This window comes from Gallus gallus, chromosome 13, assembly GCF_016699485.2.
Source record: "Gallus gallus isolate bGalGal1 chromosome 13, bGalGal1.mat.broiler.GRCg7b, whole genome shotgun sequence".
NCBI classification, from domain to species: Eukaryota; Metazoa; Chordata; class Aves; order Galliformes; family Phasianidae; genus Gallus; species Gallus gallus.
Window position 1 is genome coordinate 15509727 of NC_052544.1, and position 18101 is coordinate 15527827.

General features: G+C 46.6%; 2 protein-coding genes and 1 long non-coding RNA gene across 26 annotated transcripts in view; 1 reads left to right on the forward strand and 2 right to left on the reverse strand.

The window, feature by feature from the left end:
- The window catches only part of LOC107054556, a 23225-nt gene extending 21261 nt beyond the window's left edge, over nucleotides 1-1964 (reverse strand). For all 5 annotated transcript variants that reach the window (XR_005839702.2, XR_005839701.2, XR_006931413.1 and 2 more), the window contains exons 1-2: nucleotides 1684-1964; nucleotides 1228-1442 (exon numbers count right to left, since the gene is read on the reverse strand). This is a non-coding gene — a long non-coding RNA (uncharacterized LOC107054556). The remainder of the gene's footprint in view (nucleotides 1-1227; nucleotides 1443-1683) is intronic.
- SKP1 (S-phase kinase-associated protein 1) lies at nucleotides 1532-10569 on the forward strand. 4 transcript variants are annotated; one of them, XM_040646920.2, is made up of 6 exons: nucleotides 1532-2123; nucleotides 4823-4919; nucleotides 6868-6941; nucleotides 8155-8298; nucleotides 8966-9106; nucleotides 9289-10569. In XM_040646920.2, exons 2-6 carry the CDS (start codon nucleotides 4823-4825, stop codon nucleotides 9322-9324), a joined length of 492 nt encoding a protein of 163 aa, XP_040502854.1. In that variant the 5' UTR covers nucleotides 1532-2123; the 3' UTR covers nucleotides 9325-10569. The 4 variants fall into 4 exon arrangements, with proteins under 4 accessions (XP_040502854.1, XP_025010624.1, NP_001006153.1 ...); XM_025154856.3 differs by lacking the exon at nucleotides 1532-2123 and adding an exon at nucleotides 2263-3988; NM_001006153.2 differs by lacking the exon at nucleotides 1532-2123 and adding an exon at nucleotides 2263-2359.
- Nucleotides 10570-12183: 1614 nt separating this feature from the next.
- The window catches only part of TCF7 (transcription factor 7 (T-cell specific, HMG-box)), a 58536-nt gene continuing 52618 nt past the window's right edge, over nucleotides 12184-18101 (reverse strand). For 13 of the 17 annotated variants that reach the window (XM_046900283.1, XM_015293998.4, XM_046900282.1 and 10 more), the window contains one exon: nucleotides 12184-15683. In XM_046900283.1, the coding sequence (XP_046756239.1) occupies nucleotides 15604-15683 (80 nt within the window). In that variant the 3' untranslated portion in view covers nucleotides 12184-15603. Of the gene's footprint in view, nucleotides 15707-18101 lie in introns of all 17 variants that reach the window. The other 4 variants (XM_015294007.4, XM_040646845.2, NM_204547.2 and 1 more) reach the window with 3 other exon arrangements.

Below are 18101 nucleotides of genomic sequence, written 5' to 3' on the forward strand. Positions count from 1 at the left end.
CACAGCCCAGTGATGCTGCAAGAATGTAGGTCAGAGCTCTTCTGGATCTGATAAGTGTTAAATTAAGCTTACGTTGATCTTAGTTGCTCCAATCATTTCATGTATTTGCTATAGTGTTAAGCTTCCCCCTTCTTCTGAATTCTCAGTGGTAAAAGGTCCCTAATTGTAATTTATCTGTGACTGATACCCAGTACAATTACCTTTACAACTCAGGATGGTGATGCTTAGGTTTAGGATTATTTGCATGGGAACCATTACCTGTGCATGTAACAATTGAGATTGGTCTCTACCTCTTTTTTTTTTAAATCTTGTTCTTTGCTTTGCAGCTTTAGTGAAGGATGAGTCTTCTGTGTTGCTAATACTGACTGACTTGCAGGACTCTGACTATCACCAGCAGAGGCTTTTTCATGACAAAGACAGCAAAAAACATTCCGACTAGCTTGGAGAGATTCCCTACACGATATGTAGGGCACAGTGGGAGGTGGCCTTCATGTGATTACAGCCTATCTGTGACAGTTGTCTGCCACTTCTTACAGCTTGGTGTTTTTGTTGCTTTAACTTTCCCAGACTTCTAATTCAACAGATACGTTCAAAGTCCACTGCAAACTCAGTCTTCTCTGTGGCACCTTCAGTGAGTTCTATCAAGTGTAACGCTTAATCCCTTTGAATTATATACCAATCATGTTTAGGCATAGAACTTTGCCTTCTGCCTGGTTCTAGATGTTATTGATTTGCACTGTGTGGAGAGCAAACCCTTCCACTGACTTTGATTTGCAGGCTGAGGTTATTTGTGCTTACTGATCAGGAACCTTGATTTGGGCAGCATTAGGAAAAAGTACTTAGGACTTGCAGATGTCTTCTGTAGGCTGCTTTCAGTCACCATCTGATCCTCTAAATCAAGGGGTATTAACTATTTTAAAAAGCTCATTTAAAGAAAATAAAGGCAGTGTTGTTTCTTTTAATGTGGTGAAAGTCATCCTTTACAGTGAAGCTATGAGATGAACGGATTTTAGAGGAAAGAGGTAAATATGCTGAGGCATATTTGGGGTATGTATGTGTGTAAAGCCCCTGCATACATAAATCTCTATTGTATAGACAGGATAATTAGGTCCTAACGAATTGCAGACAACAGCTCACCCAGTTACCACCAGCGGGATCCCTGAGGAACACGTCAGTGGTGATGTGCTGTGTGTAAGCAGCACCTGCCACCTTCAGCTGTGCACTCACCTGCTGTGAAGGGCTCCGTGGAGCTGTGTGTCCCACGCACAGCAGCTGAGACTGGAAGGTGCAGCTGAAGATAATTTGAGCAAGGTTAACTCCTCTCTACATCAGTTTCTGAGGCTCGAATGGGCTGCTCGGTCACCTTCAAGCACTGATGAGCTGCTCAGCACCCCAACGCTGAGCAATGGGGTTCTTAAGGCAGGCGTCCACCTCCGCCAGTGCTGTGGAGTTTTTAGAGAAGGCCATTTAGGGCACAGGACCGATGCGGCAGGGCCTCACGCTCACCCGGGCTGTGTGGCTGACAGCACGCAGGGCGCAGCCCATCTCCGCCCCCCAGCAGCATTCCCTGCGGCCTTCGCTCTCCCTGCCCCAGCCCGGCCTGCTCCCGGCTGCCTGCTAAGCGCCTCGAGGCCTGCTGTCTCATTGCTGTCGCTCGGGTGAAGGCACGAAACTAAGGAATACCTGAGGAGAGGGGAAGCAGTGACCCCAGCAGTCAGTGCTCTGCAGGGCGCCGCTACCCGCTTATCGGGGTGTGGAGACGCGCACTAAAAACAACAGTAGCGATTTTGAGAGAAGCAACTGCCACCACCGCGGGCTGCCGATGGATAAATAACTGCTCGAAAGTCACGCACACGACGTCCTGACCACATCTCACGGTGACCGCAGCCCAACGCGACCTACGAGCCCCCCGCGAGGCTCCGGGCCCGGCGCTGCCCCCAGGCGCTCAGGGCCGACCCCGCCGTGTGGGGGCGCCGCAGCCGTTGTCCCGCGCGCCGCTCCCCCGCCCGTTGTGAGGCGTACGGTGCGGCCGCGTCACCGCCTGAATAAAACCGAGGGCTTCCATCGAACTTCCTCACCGCGCTGCCGCTCCGTTCCCCTCCTTCCCTATCCCAGTGGATGCGGTACGGGGCTTTTTGTGCCACAGTTGCTCTCGGCGCGGCTTGGGAGCGAGAAGCGGAGCGCTTCGTTTCAGGCGCTCTCGGCGGGCAGCCCGGCGGTTGTGAGGCAGCGAGAGGCGGGGTCCTTTTCCCCTCCCCCCGCGCCCCTCCCCCCCCATTAAGCCGCCGCTGCAGTCGAGCCCCGAGTGCTGCCGCTACCGGTCCCGTCAGCAGCTGCTGGACGTCGCCTGCGCCTCACGGTGAGGCCTCTGCGGGCGGGAAGCGTTGAGGCCGAGCGGAAAGCGGCACCTGAGGCGGCCTTCGTCGGGCTGAGCTGCGGGACGGGGCCGCGGGCCCGGCTGGGGGCGGGCGGAGGATGGCCGTGAGGCCGCGGGGCACCTGAAGGGGGGGATCGGGACGGGGCCGTGGCCGTGGCCGTGCTGCTTCCGTGCTGCGGAGCCGTGAGGGAGGACTGCGAGGGCAAGCGCCGCGCTGTAAACAAGGCGGGGCTCCTTCCGGAGCTCCTTCCCGCTCACCTGGCGGGGCACGGCCCGGGCCGGCCCGAGCGGCGCTGGGGGCAGAGCGGTACCCGCGGGCCTCACACGGGACTGCTGTAGGCGGGCCTGGCCACGGAGCGGCCCCTCCTCCGCCCCCCCGGCTGTGCTGATTCGGGGGGGGCTTTTCGGGTCTGTTCAGTCACACTGGGGCTGTTCCCTGGAGCCTGTCGGTGTGCAGAGCTCTATTACAGCAAAAATTGAGTGAAATGTAACAAACAGCGATATTTGTGTACATCGTGTACTGCTTTATCGCCGATATTGGTTAAGCTAACTTGATTTCAGCTGATTAAGGCTCATGACGAGCAGGTACAGGCCGCGGTGGAAGCAGGTGCGGGTGATGCAGCAGCCCGGAGGCAGGCAGATATTCCTGCCACGCTGGCTCAGACAGCATCCCCGGCTCTGCTGTGCAGCATTATGTAATGCCGGGCACAGGCAGGGGGTTGGGAGCTGCCGTATGGAGCTGGGCTTGTGCTGAGTGCTTTCAGCCCAGTGTTGCAACAACAGATGCGTTAAATGCAAAATGCATGCCTCAATATTCCTTCTCATCCCCCCGTTTCAGAACGTGTTCAAGCTACGGTGTGGCATTGTGCTTTAATCCTCACTTGGTTTTTGTGGGTGTTTATATATACGTGTATATCTTCGGAGCGGCCATGACTGTGTCCTTCCAAAACTCCAATCCTAATTAGAAGTAGCACTGTCATATAGGGTTACAGTGCTGTGTGAACATTAACTAGCTGCTTGCTCTGCCAAATGGAAATTAAAGCAATGAGGACTTCGGGCTGCTGTGAGCTGCTTAATAACATACTCTGGCTGGCCTTCATTGGCCTTGGTTTGTTGCAGTGCTGTCAGGCTCAGCCTTACTGATGAGCTGTAGAAGGCATTGGAAAAAGGATAATGTGTGTCTGCTCCAAGTGGTGCAGCTGATTCAGTTTTGGTATTTCAGGTACTACCGCAAGGAGTCAGCATGCTTAGGTGGTAAACTTGGCTGGGGAAGGACGACTGAAAGGGGACTGAAGTGAATTTGAAATTAAATGAATTTGAAATCCATTGTCTCTGAGGTTTTCCTCTAAGACAGCTTGCAGGCTGCATTTACAGTTGTGTGCTGTAGGTATTTTCAAGCTGTTACCTTGAGGAAAAATATGGGTGTTGCACTGTTCTGCTGCAGACAAATGTTTTGAATGGTAAAGGAATGCATCCCACAAGTTTAAGAACTGATTAATACGTTGTTGCAGTCAGGCTTGTTGTGTCTTCCAGGTCCCTTCATTTTAGTATCTCTGCAGAGCTCAAGCACAGCTTCGGGTGGAAGCTGTAACCTGGTAGCTACTGTATCAAGTACGTTACTTCTGGCTCTGAGTTCAGTGCATGAAAACATGATTTGTAAATGCTGTTTGTTAGTGAGGTCTTCAGAGTCTGCTGCTTGCACTGTAGGCCTTATCAGTGTTTGAAAAACTTCATAAAAATACTGAGTCATCCTGCTCTTTCCTAATGTTAACAAAGTGCTGATGTAACTTTCTGCTCTGTAAGAGCAGTGTTAAGTGCTGATAGCGTTCCTTGTAGTGCTGTATTGCTTTTTTCAGGCTCTTCAGAATGCAAAGCACTTTCTGAAGGAAGCGTTTGATCCTGGGTAGTCTGGTTTGTTAGACTCTGTTTGGGGCGAGGGGGAGTTGGACGGGAACACATCTGGAGGTTCCTCCTGACTTCTGTTTTGTTCTGTTCCAGGCTCTATCATTTGGAAACTGCTTTGGGGATTTGCCCTCAGTGAACGGTTAAAATGAGCAGTGGTTGAGTTTGAAGACAAGCAGTGTTTTGGAATTGTTGTTGAAGGGCTGTTTCAAGAGAAAGATAGCTCTAGTGTTGGGCTGTATGTAAAAGCAAATCAACTGATTAGTGCTTTTGTTTATTTCATTTTGCCTTCAACTTAAGGAAAAAAATACAGGTTCCTTCTATTTTAAATGATGTAGGTGTATTTGTATCAATCCTTCTTAAACATCGGGATTAATGAACTTAGGACTGTTGATTCAAGCAGCAAATAATTGAAGTGTGTTGTAAGTGTCACAGGGCTGTTCAGAAGCAATAGAAACAATGAAGGTAACCTGCATATTTGTATCAGCGAAACTTGTAAAATCTGTTGAATATTGTGTGAAAATAACTGTCCTTCTCTTATAGATGCCTTCAATTAAGCTGCAGAGTTCAGATGGAGAGATTTTTGAAGTTGATGTTGAAATTGCAAAACAGTCCGTAACCATAAAGACTATGCTGGAAGGTAAGAATGTGAAGCTGAGGTAGCAGTGCATGCAGCAGAGCTCTTGGGCAGGATTTGTGACCGAGGGGGACGCGCTGGTGCTGTGCTGCAAAGGGATGACTTGCTATCTCATGTCAGAGCAGCTGGAACAATTGCTGGTGTGGCTTGAGCATTGTTTGGGGTAAATATTTTCTCTCAGACCTTGAACTGCAGTCCTCTTAAAAGCAGTTCCCAGCAGGCTGGTAAAATATAAATCCCCCACTGCTTTGCCTATGGCTTACTTCAGTTCTGTAAAAGTTAGGCAGAGTTCAGTTTGAATTGACACTTCTAGTTTATATTAAAAGCTGAGCTTTTCTTTTAATCGTGCAAGTCATTGTTGCTCTCTAACCGTCTTTTCTCAAGTTGAGAAGGGAGACGTAAACTAACACAATGAATGGAGAGTTGAACAGAGATCGGTATTGTGAATTTACGCAGTTAAATTATGTGATAAATAGTTGGTTCTGATCTCTGCTGACATGAATTTGAAACAAAGGAGCTCGTGGTGGGGGAGGGGAGTTGCCAGATGGCTGAGATACAGAGCAAACTGTGTCTAATCTGTCTGGTGCAAATCCTCGTTGTTGACTGCTTTCTATCCAGTTTTTGGGCACATTCACAAGTTAACTTAGAAAATAGCTTCTTGTAGATCTAGTTAAAATGAAGCCCTTGGCTGTATGTCTTTGGTTGTGACTCCTATGTAGGAACAATAACAGAAATAAGGTTGAAATGCACCAGCCATTGGACCACTTTAGTTCTGATAATGAGATGCTTTCAAACATGACGAGCAACATGAGCAGGAAGCCTAGCAATTGGGAATACAGTGGGAATGTAATTCCTCTCAGTTTTCTCACACACACGCAGGCTGTGTCACTGGCAGTGTTTGGTGACACGCTAGTATTGATGAAAGTTGCCTGTGGTGAAGGAATTGTAAGCTAGGCACCACCAGCTGGCCTCTTCGTGATCTGACCAAGATGCAGTCTGCTAACCAGTACAGAGAAAAGACATTGAACTGTACAGATGTTTAGGCGCTATCAGTTTATACATGCTGCTTTGTCTGTTAGATGTGAATGACGGGGAGGAGGTAAAAAGTGAAGTTGCATCAAGCATCATGAAACCACCAATGAAACATTGGTTTTCTGATAACAGATGAAATTCCAGTTTTGGAGGGATGGGGATGAGCTGAGCAGAGCTGACTGATGGTGGGGTACTTCTTGAGTTACTTCCCTCTGCCAGCAACTTTGGATAGACCACTTGGTGATGTCTTACACCAGTATCTGGTACTATGTTTGAAGTATGCATTTGGAGCTTCTAGTAAGTGGTAACATATGCAGTACCCCTTAATGTCAGTATTCTGGTTTCAGAATCTATGAAATTAGATATTCCAAACAAAAAGTAATACTAATTGATATCCCGCCAATGACAGTAGTTGACTTGCCTAAATACAACAGCTTCAGTATTTGCTGCTCCTATGCAAGACAAAATATTGTCTGTACTCACCACATTAGGCCTAAATCCCTTTTAAATATAAGAATGGGAGATCTCATTTGGAACAATTTGGTTTAACTTGTGGATTGAAAATGGTAAACATTCATAAATGTTGTCTTAAACACATTCTGTTCCCAGAACACAAAACTATCACGTTCTGCTGTGACAAGTAACTGACTTAATAGATTGTTCATGCTCAAAGTATGTCAGCATCTCTTTGGAGGCAGCATTATTAAGCTACTTAGCTTACAGATAGTAGAACCCAACACGTATAACGCAGCCGTGCCTCTGCAAAACTACACTGAAGTTTCAGCCTTAGCTTAGAGATCATTTGCTGTTTGTCTGCTCAGCCTCCGTGTTGTTAGAATAGTGGAGAATCGATGAAGCAGCCCAGTCTGGAGAACAAAGCTTTAGGCTGCTGGTTGCTAAGTCATCTTTCCATTTGCAGACCTGGGAATGGATGATGAAGGCGATGATGACCCAGTCCCTCTTCCAAATGTCAACGCAGCTATTTTAAAAAAGGTAAGGTACTGAGAAGTGGTCGTGTTGTGCATCAGTAACGAGATGTGAAATTAATGCTGGAGTTAAATATTACCATTAAAAATACTTCTCATGTGTTAGCTTCAAGTGTAGCACCGTTATGAGGTGTATGAGCACAGTTTATCTGAGAACTGGGAGGAGGTTCACAGCTCATGGCTGAAGACTTACAGGAGTGACCTTCTGGAATAGCAGCTGGAGGCTGGGCAGGGTTCCTAAGGCAGAGGGCTGGTGCTGGACATCTGTGCTCGCTAGCATCTCATGGTTTTAAAGCACTGATTGTAACTGGGTTTTGTGAGCTGAGATGCCTCTTCATGAGTGCAGAATGTAAGGAGAAAGGTTAAAGGGCAGGCAGTGGTGAGAGCCACCGTCAGTGAGCGTTTTGTACAGATGCTCTGCCTGTGTAGCAGTTAACACCACGTATGAACACTGTCTTTTCAGTGTTTTAAACTTAGTCTGATTATTGTTGGGACAAATAAGAAAAGTGAAAAATGTTGCTGTATCTTGAGGTATTTTTTACTCTGAAATAGAAAACTTTGGGCCAAAACAAATGCTGCTCTGTGTTGGGGTAAGTACAGGGTTAGAAATGATTTCCTAGTGAAGGTGTACATAAATAGCTTCAAACTTTGGAGATCCTTTGGGTTGGCAGAATGGAACAGCGTTCTACTCATAGCAGATACTTTCTTTTAATTATCTAATTAATGAGGTATTAAAAAAACCCAAAACAATAAAGCAGTTCTATCTTGGAAACCTGAACTTTGCGCTGTGGTGACCCTGTCCTGTTGGTAGCTATTAAGTACTTCTCTATACTCATTCCTTGTGTACTATTCTGCTTGGTAAGAATTATTCTTCAAACAGTTCCAGCTCCTCAAAATGAGGTTTATGTTACTTCTGTATGGTCCTGTGTTTGTTAGCACGGGATTTCTTGTTAACTTTGACTGCTAGGAGCTGCTTTTTAGAATCCTGAGTATTTAATTGGCTGGCTGCTGTCTCATTGGAGCTTTGTGAAGACAGTTGGGTTCCAGGATCGGGGGTTAGCTCTTCTAAGAGGAAAATGTAAGATGATGAAACATGAACGTGTGATTCTGATATCAATCCAGAGGAAAAAGTACAGTGCTCCTAAAATAAAGTTATGTTAGAGCTGAGGCCTAATGGGAAAGTCACTTGGGTAAAAGTTTACTATCAAAACTGTAATTAGGTGATTCAGTGGTGCACCCATCACAAAGATGATCCACCTCCTCCTGAGGATGATGAGAACAAGGAGAAAAGAACGGATGACATCCCTGTGTGGGATCAAGAATTTCTGAAAGTAGACCAAGGAACACTTTTTGAACTCATCCTGGTAAGTATGTTCTGGAAGCATAAAGGCCGTGCCTGCACACTGACCTCTGTTTGTGTGTTTTACAAATGAGTCCTGATGCTTCTTATTCGAATAACTTCTTAATGTAGAGAATATGGGGTGGGCAACCAGTTCGAGCAGTGACTGCTGGCTGAAATTGGTGAATGGTAGATGCTTGTTAACATAATGCTAGGCTTTTATGCTTGCTCATCTACCAGTTCCTGTGCTTGTCTGTAGTTGTGGCCCTACAGCTGACTGTAGCTTTTGTAGCTTTTGAGTCTTGGCTGATGGCGTATTACTTTAAATGGTGTTTTAGAGATGTGCATAAATACAAATTCTAAAAAAAGCCAGATTAGTATCTTATCTGATACTTCAACCGAGTGGCTCCTGTGTTAGCTAGCTAACAGCACTGAAGTGTTTAAGATCTCAGAGGTGTGCAAGGTTCTGATAGCCTTGTATAAAAGGAGACGGGGCTTTCACGGTAGAAATGACTCCTGTTTGGCAAGTAAACTTTAGGTAGTTAATTCAAGGTTCTAGCTTGAAGCTTCTCAGAGCAATTTGGCTCTTTGTGGTTACAGCATTCTACAGTGCTGGGAGCAGAACTTTGGTAGTACGTCTGCAGAGGCAGAAAATTGATCTGGAAGCTTTAAATTTGGAAACTGTTTTACAGGCTGCAAATTACTTGGACATCAAAGGTTTGCTTGATGTCACATGCAAGACAGTTGCCAACATGATCAAGGGGAAAACTCCAGAAGAAATTCGCAAGACATTCAATATTAAGAATGACTTCACTGAGGAGGAAGAAGCACAGGTACTTCATCTGGGTTTAATTATAATTTAGCTGTTTTTCTGCTGCGTTAACATGTGATGCTTCATCATTTCATAATGTTATGCCTTTCTACAGTAAGCAAACCCAAATGCTTATGGGAGTTTACCTTCCCTTGAGCTTCTAAAGCTTACTGCGTCACATTACCAGTTACATTGTTCTTCCAGGTACGTAAGGAGAACCAGTGGTGTGAAGAGAAGTGAAGCATTGTGCCTGACACTCGAACACTGTAAGGATTGTTCCAAATACTAGTTGCACTGCTCTGTTCATAATTGTTAATATTAGACAAATGCAGCAGCAAATGAAGTTATGATAGCAGGATATTGTTCCCTTTGCATGTGTAGTGTTTTTTTTTTGAGTATAAATTTAAATCTGCGTTTTTACTAGTGTAATGGGATGTCTTTTTACTTTACTCTGCAACGAATAAAACTGAACCAAGTGTGGATTCTGTATGGAAAGTAGCACTTAAGGTTGTCATTTTCATTATACTTTTTTAACTGTTCCAAGTCCAGTTACAATCTTAAGCGTTGACTCCACCATTGTAAATAAAACCACCTTTGCTTTCTTCCTCAGGAAGAACAAAACACTTATTTACAGGGTATTGATGGCTTCAGAAAGGAAAATTAAATGTGTCTTGGGGAGCTACATAAAGCTTAAAAAACCTGTTGGATTTCTTACAAAAACATTTTGGAAAAATTGGTGTTACTTAAAGCTGTATAACTTTAAAGATGGCTCTTGTTCTGCATTTAAAACAAAACAATCTGTCCACTTCCTTGTCCTGTTGGTCTGGCCTGGTAGGCTGATGAGTAGTAAGAGATGTGATCTAGAGCTAAGCAGGCTTCTGGCAGCAAACGTGGCATGCTTCTGCCATGTCGTGAAGGCCTGCCTCTAGCTGGTAGCACGTGGAATTTGTGTTGCTTTATGCACAGGACAGGTGTGTTTTTATACTTTTTTTTGCTAAAAGTGGAATCCAGGTTTGACCAAAAATGACTGACATTACCAAAGTTAAGATTATTGACCTGTGCATGCCATTAGTGGCTGTTTTTTTAGGCAATTTTAAACTACCCTTGTGATGTAGCTCTTTAAAACATGGTTTTCGTGTATCCATGGGAGATCTTTTTGCCTATGTATGTGATACTTCTGCTTCTAGAGACTTCTTATTGCATACAAAGCTAATGCAATATTGAGCTTGACTTCTTTGGACAAAGCCACTTGCAACTAGTTAAACAGTAACTGGTTTCCTGATTTTTATTTTAATTTTTTTTACAGTTCCCTTATAGGGAGTAGGGGGTGGTTTTGTGGTAGATCTCTGAGGTGTGCTCTTAGCTTGTATTGCATTCCATTCTCTGTATAAATCTTAGAGTAGAATAAACCTTAATAAACATACTTATCTCACTTTAAATATCAGTGTTTCACTTCTGAATTAATAAAGGGCTTTTAAACTTCTATTTACGAACGGTTCTAATTGTTTATAACTAGACAACCTGTCACTTCTTACTGAGTGTATGAGTAATAGTAATAGCACTGAGGGAGTGGTTAACTGAAATAAAATCTTCATCTGTTTTAAATGATTAGAATGCAAGCTGCTGGTCAGTCACAGTCAGCAGCTCCTCAAATGAAGTCTGAAGCTAAATCCAGATGGATTTTTTTGATGGCTTACCAGCTTTGAGGTAATCTTGCTTTGATGTAACCATTAATGAAAGCATTCATAACTTGTTCTAAAGCGGCACTCAGATCCATGCTTTGGAGGCAGCTGCTGGGCACATATGCTTATTCATAAGGCTGCTGTGCCTGCCGTTGTGCTGCTGATAGCATTGTCAGTGGGCATAAAATGCTCCAGTGTTACAGACTGGGACGTTCGAAGCCTGCCAAGCATCCTGTATTGTAAACAGTACAACTCTGTTAAAGTACCACTAGTGAAGAGCTTCTGATAACACTTCTTGTAGTTCAGTGTTCAGCTTACCCTGGATTCTTACGAGAAACAAATCCATCTCTGTGCATGAAGTTAGCATTCAGGATACGCTAGTTTCATCCTTGAAGTGACAATTCTAATACAGAAGCTGTAGTTGTGCTCAATGGTAGAAGTCTACAAATGCTTCCTTGAGGTGTTGGTCAGCAGCAGCTGCTGCCTCGTGTGTTGCCTCCCTGTGCTGTACGATGAGGAAGAGACAGAGGCAGTTCAGTTTGTCTTCCTTGAAGCTTCGCTTCTACAGTTTGCATAAAGCACTTGTGGCCAGAATTGCTAATTCTTACAACAGCTTGCCTAAGAAATAACTCTTTGTGGTCAAATGCTTGAATGATGAAGTAAATGGCTTTGGCTTCTGCTCCAGAATCGTGTCCATTCACTGCTGGTATGAGTAGTTTGCCCAAAACTGATGCTGCTGTGGCAGTATGGCACAGTATGCAAAAGGATTGGCTTTGTGCTCAGAGCATTATGTAGCTGTGACAGAGTTGGATGTTAGTAGCCTCATTCATTAGGAATCCATACATGTTGCTTTCTCCGGTCGGAATTCCCCTGCAGTGCTGGCTCAGGCTTTGTCCCAGTTGTCTACCTGCCTGATGTGTATGGCAGTGCAAGAAAACACCTGTTTTAATCTCTGATGGTACAAGCTGTAGAGAGGGACCTTCTGCACAAGGGTGCTGTGGGTGCAGCGTAGCTGCTGCATGGGTTGTCCTCTTCAGCTGAACCTGCTGGTGTCTGTGTGAGCAGGCAGCCAGCCACGAACCTCCAACACCTGAAATGTGGACACTGTCCAGGTTCCCATTGCTGAACTCGATGTTAATCATTAACTGGTATGGCACTGCATAAACACTTATTTCCCTCATCAGGCCATGACTTGGGAGTGCTGCTCTTGGCTAAAGGGATGAAATGGGGGCACAATGGGGGAGGAGGAAGTCAGCAGCAGCCATGGGTTCATGGGGAAGGACGTATTTTTCCTTCTTTATGGCTTACAGTTTCAGCCTTTACCTACTGAAGGCTACTGGAAATTATGCTAAAATGCTTAAACGTGAAAGTACAAAAAATTTCTTCAGTTCTAAGAAATAATTAATTGACACTTTGATAGGCTTATAATTTCCAGTGGCCTATTTTGAACAGCCAGTCTGGCAATTACTTTATTTATAAAGCTATAAACATATTTTGAACATAAAAGCCAAAAAATACAAACTCGGTGAAGTAAAAAAATTACAACAAATGATGGATAATCATTGGACAAATGAAAGTACAGCTGCAAAACATTTATCCCTGCTACATACATACAGTGGTTGTTCTTGGTTTAATGAAGTGGTATTTCCATGACTTCCACATTCAGAGTGGTTTCAGGAATTCAAATAAGTATTTTGAGAGAAGTTGAAATTGCTGTAAAAAACTGAAAAAAAAAATTCTTTTTGCAATTAAAAACTTCAGGGCGATGCTTTCCTTCTATTAAAAAAGCACATTAACACAAAATAATAACACTTCATAGAGCATTTCTAGAGATTTCTTTTGGCATTAATAGAAGTAACTCTGTTTTGGCACTGTTAACCATAGGGCATGGATCAGAAGTCGGTCAGCTTGCTGTTCTGTCTCGGAAATGGGCAGCTCTGAGGTCTCTTATGTGTTTTGGGGAAGGAAATAAGTTGTGCCATTTAAGCTTTCAGGTAACAGCAAAGGCCGAAATGATGCTGCGTTGGTGTGAGATCTGTTTAGGAGCAGCGGTCAGAAAGTGTGCGCCTGTCTGTGCCCTGGGAATGCCCACCTCTGTGCCATGGATGCACGTGGGAAGGCTCCTGGAGAAGGGAAGGCAGGTTCCACCAAGGAGATTGTGCAGGAATTGGGTGGAATGGCAGTGATGAGAGGAGGCTGTAACACAGGTGGGTCTTTCCCCGTCAGCGTGCCCTGAGCAAGGCGGGCAGCGCGGGCACCGTGGAGGGGCTATGAGTAGCCCTGAAATAGATGAAGGGAAGTCCTAACGAGTTCTGAAATGAATGACAGCTGTTTAGTGCTACTCGGTCCTTGGTCACAGCATGCGGTTTAATACTGGTCAGGACTTTCCCTTAAATTTCCTCTGGTGTTACTTAGAGACGGCTGGTTTTTCTTAGGTTTTTCTTTATACCCATCTTTGCTGCTAAGTTACATTTGGTCCAACCATGAAATACCAAGCAGGCATTACGTTATGCCAGCTCTGCACCTGGTTCTGCCCGCTAATGGGCGCAGTGTGGCCGACTTGTCAGCTGTGGCTTTTACAGTAGTTGTCACTTGGACAGCACCTTACATCAGAGGGTCTCAAAGTGAAGAATGGTGAGCTGAGACAAAGCTTTTTTTAAGGTTTATGTATATAAGGTATAGTCAGAAGAAGAGTCTGTGTCAGGTCTGGGAATGGCTCGCTGAGTCGCTGTGCTCAGCACTGGGCCGTGCTGTTGTGTAAGCCTGCTGAAATAACTTAAAGACGAGCGGATGGTGTGTGAGCAATGGCTGCATCATTAACCCTCTGAGCGCAGTGTGCAGCTGGCCCTGCAGCTAATGCTACTTCTCTAAGGGTTAGAACAGCTCTGTCAGTCTGTGCACGTCGCTTCGTTCAGTGCTTCCAAAGTTGCACTTACACAGAAGAGGAAGAAAGCAATAAGTTTGGGTCTTCTAAGCTAAAACGCATTAAAGATCTACACTACTATAAGCAGAAGCACCTAAATCAGGGGAACAAACCCAGGGATGCTCTACAGACTAATCAGTGTCTTTTTTTTTTCATTTTTCAATCTTTGATGCATAAACTTGTTTAAAAAGTTGAGTCCAATGTATAAAATCCGGGTTTTTGTTTTAAGAAAAGAAATATAAAAATAATTTTTTTACATTATAAAGGTCATCTTAAGTTTCCTGCAGTTCTACAATAATGTTACTACATAATTTGTAGTCAGTACTCTAAAACCTGTTCTGTCAAGTAGACAAAAATAGCCCCCTCTCTCCCTCAGTTTGGTGTTCTTCTCTTCAGCAGTCTAAAATACATTTCTTTCAAGCAGGAAAAGATACGCACTGGACCGGACTGGTCTGTGTGCCAAGTGTGTAAACGTAGAGATATCGATACATTTGGTTAAGTTAGGATTTACATCAGTTTGTGGAGATCAGAATGTGTCCACAGATCAAAATAGAAGATACCAGAACCTGGTAAACATTCTCAGGCTGCAGAGAATGCCTTCATGTTTGGCCTCATGGTGAGGGAGATCTGTTAGAAAAAGCTCGGGTAAGTTCTTTAACAAGTCAGACACCAAATCAGCAAGAAACGTTTTTGGTCTTGCAGAGGGTAAATGCAGCCTGTGAGCAGAGGGCAGGGCAGTGTGCTGCTGCTCCGGGCTGCACGGCAGGGAGTGTGGGGCTCAGCCCCTTCCTGCAGCCTGGCCTCAGCCTGGCTTGTGAGATGGAGCGCAGCGCACCTGAGTGCCTCAGTCAGGCTGTGTGGCTGCTTGCCCTACGTGCTCCTCGTGTGTGCTGGGTTAAGGGGAAGCTTTTTGAGGCTCTCCCCAGCCCACTGCATGGCCATTCTGGCTGCCCGAATTTGCAACAACCAAAGCACAACAGCAGGGAAACCCTGCACTGGACTGATGTGGGGAGCAATCCTCTGCCCTGCCACACACCAGTGGGATTCAGTGTGTCTGCACAGAGACTATTACCTGTAAACAGTACCTTCCTGTTCTCAAACAAGAAGTTTAAAAAATACATCTCATTTGTTTAAATATTTCTCTATCATCCAGTCAGATCACAAAGCTAGCATCGCTACATTTCATTTTCAGACACAAGGGCTTTTACAAAAGGCTCCTATTCCAGCTTTTCCAGTTCCATGGTATAACAGCTACAGGAGGACTACAGCTTAAAGCAGCTCGGAAGGCAGAACATGGAAGCCTGCGTTAGATGTAGAGCACCTACCACCTACTGCAGCAAGCTGGGGAGTCTCTCTTTGCTTTCTGCCACACTCATAGATGATGCAGTAAAGAAAGAAAAACCCCAAACAAACAAAAAAGCAGCACAGGGCGGGGACAAAAGGCTTATTTACTCATCAGCACTTCAAATTTTGGCAGGTTTTGTGTTGTTTTTTTTTTTTAAACCTTTTTAAAAATCACTTTGCTATCTTTAACCGCCACCTCCCCCCAAATAAACAAATGAGTTTTCCAGCATCCTCCAATCGTTCTGTTGCCTAACTTTGCAGTGAAACAGGGAACTGGGGCGGGCCTCTGGTCCTTTTTGGTGGGAGAGCAAAGTGCCCAACGTCTCAGCAGACACGGGTGGGTGTGGGACTACGTCCCCGTGGAAGCCACGCTGCAGGCTGAGGGCTCTGCGGGTGCGGGAGAGCACCCGGCGTTGGGTCTGGAGGAGCAGACAGCAGCTGTGAGGGGAGCGGAGACGGGGAGGGGGTCGGTGTGTTCTCTGTGTGTGGAGTCTGCGGGGGCTGCAAGCTTGTCTGAAGGGAAAGCGGAGGATACGCATTGGAGTGCATCCAGGGGGGAGGGAGGGGAGTCTATAGCACTTCCATCGGAAGAAACTGGGCTGGCACAGCGTCCTTCTCCTTGTAAGTACCGAATGCACTTCTTTTTCCTCCTATGAACAGTGAAGAGAGTTATCTGTAAATAAAGGGTGAATTTACAGTCACACACAAAACGCCGAGCAGAGCGCAGTGCGGGCGCGGGGCCGGGAGCGGTACGGCGCGGGGCGTCAGCGGGGAGATGGGCCGTCCGCGCGCGGACATCGGCAGCGCTGCTCCGCCGCGCCCGCGAGGGGGCGCCATAACGGCGGCAGCGCTCCGGCCGTGCAGGCATCGCCCCATCGGCTGTGACCGCCGCTGCTTTGCGGGACGCAGCCACGGAGCAGCGCCGGGTCGGGCAGTGCCACGACACTGCGCTCCACATCATTCGTTAGCTTTCTTCCTAAGGCGACGCAAGTCAACCCGAGCCCTTCAGAGCGTTTCTACCTGCAGCACATTTCCTACCCCGGCCCTAGCTTTGTGTGCATTGCCCGCTCAGCTGCTTTCCTTTGCAGCAAAAGCCTCTGACCTCCACCCATCCGGAAAGCCATCCACGGCTTCTCTGGGCTGACGTGCTTGCTGTGATCTGTACCTTTAGCAGCTGAGATACGAGCACAAAATGCCACACGCACATGCAGGAGAGGAAGCTCTGGCAGCAGTACGTGCACAGCCCTGCAGGCACGGTTCTGCTGCTAAGGGTTTCCTGCAGAAGTACCCAGCTGGGAGCGGTGACTCCCAGCATCCCTCACATCGCTCCCTCTGCATCCTCTGCAGCAGCTCAGGGAAGCTCCAAAGCACAGAGCTCTGAGGCTGTCACCTAACAGTGGTGAGGGAGCAACTCCCTGCTCCAGGCGCTGAGAATGACAGCGCAGCTACAACAGGCAGAAAGAACAGCCTCGTCCCGCTCAGCTCCCTGCCTCGACTGCCTCAGCTGAGGAAAACAGATAAATGGAGAAGTCGCTGATCAGCACACACCTCTCTTTGATCTTACTAATGAAAAACTACACAGTGATGGAATATGCATTAAGTAGCCCAGTATTAAACACGACTTTGCGCTGGCTGCGAACAAGAGAAATGGCATTGCTGCTGTCAGTGGCATCGTTAGCTGGGGTGACCCAATTAACACGGTAGGAAACGTGACAGCGCTGCTGAAAGGAACATGGAATGCCACATGGGCTGCAGCCTCCCAGAGCAGCCAAGGCCCACCATGAGCTGTGTTTGCTACAGACAAATCAGGAGTAGCTGCAGGACAGAGTGTCTCCATGACCTCCTTGTAGGATGACAGAAACCCATCAGCTGATTCATCGACTCATTGATTCAATTTGATTTAAAATGATGGAGAAGCAGCAGATTTGATACTAAAGCTCGCATGGCTCCTATATAGCTAAAAGGATGTATCCCTGTCCCTTAGGAACTACAGCAGCCTGCAGCATTTTGTCCTGGTGTAAGGGTGAAACCTCCAGCCAGGAACACCCGTTTGTCATCGGTCCCTGTTGTCCTTGGAGTGGGAACCTCAGCTGGGAGCTGCTCTCTACGGGCGTTTGCGACCACTGCAGGGAGGACAGAAGCCCTTGAACTGGCAGCAGTACATTAGTACAGGCAATTGCAGAAAAGATGTGACTAAGTAGCGTTTGAGAGGCAAAAGTTGTATAAAAAAGCATGCTAAGGTCCACAAACTCAGCAGGCTGCGTTAACTGGAAGCAATGCAGAGGGTTAGCGCTGAAGCTGAATGAGGAGAGTTCAAATGAAGTCACTGAATTGGAACTGTTTGGGTTGGAAGGAATCTTTAAGGCCATCCAGTCCCCTCCCCGAAATGAGCAGGGAAACCCACAGCTCCATCAGTGCTCAGAGACCCCCAGCCTGACATGGGCTGTCTGCAGGGATGGGGAAACCTAAACCTAAGGGTTCCTAAGCTAAACCTCTTTGCTCATGCCTGGAGCTTGGCGATCTGCTGGGCCTGGGAGGCACTGCTCCTCACTTAGCCCACATCAGCCATGAGTGACCCCACACTGCTGGGAATCTGCTCCGGGATTCAGATTTGGATGGACTGAATGATTTTCCCCGCTTCAAGCTGCAATAGGCACATTCATTCTGGGGTCATGCCCTAGAAACCCAGGGTGTGGAACGTCTGCAAACCAGCTCCCTTGCTTGGGGTTTTCCCACCCCATGCTGGGTGCTGCAAACCAACAAGGTGCATCTCGACACAAATGGTTACCTCTAGGATAAATAGGAAAAACCTCAGGAAAATTAGCAAAGACCTTCACTACTCACTACTGGCCCTCAAGGGGTGTTTGTAAATGGGTGGAAAGCCCCACACCACAGTCACAGAGGCAGACCTGGAAATAAGCTTCTAACACCACGGATGCTCATCGGCATCACATGGACAGCAGCCACCACGGGTGCCCGGAGAGAGCCCAGGAGCATCCCCTGGTGTGCGGAGGAGCAGAGAGCAGAGGCAGACCCGCAGCCCCGGAGAACCCCGCGGGGTGGAGATG

Excerpts from the sequence above, each read along its gene's own strand:
- SKP1 (XM_040646920.2), top strand. The coding sequence starts at position 4,823 with ATGCCTTCAATTAAGCTGCAGAGTTCAGATGGAGAGATTTTTGAAGTT. Across the intron at positions 6,942-8,154 it reads ACGCAGCTATTTTAAAAAAG|GTGATTCAGTGGTGCACCCA; the intron begins GTAAGGTACTGA and ends AACTGTAATTAG. Across the intron at positions 8,299-8,965 it reads CACTTTTTGAACTCATCCTG|GCTGCAAATTACTTGGACAT; the intron begins GTAAGTATGTTC and ends ACTGTTTTACAG.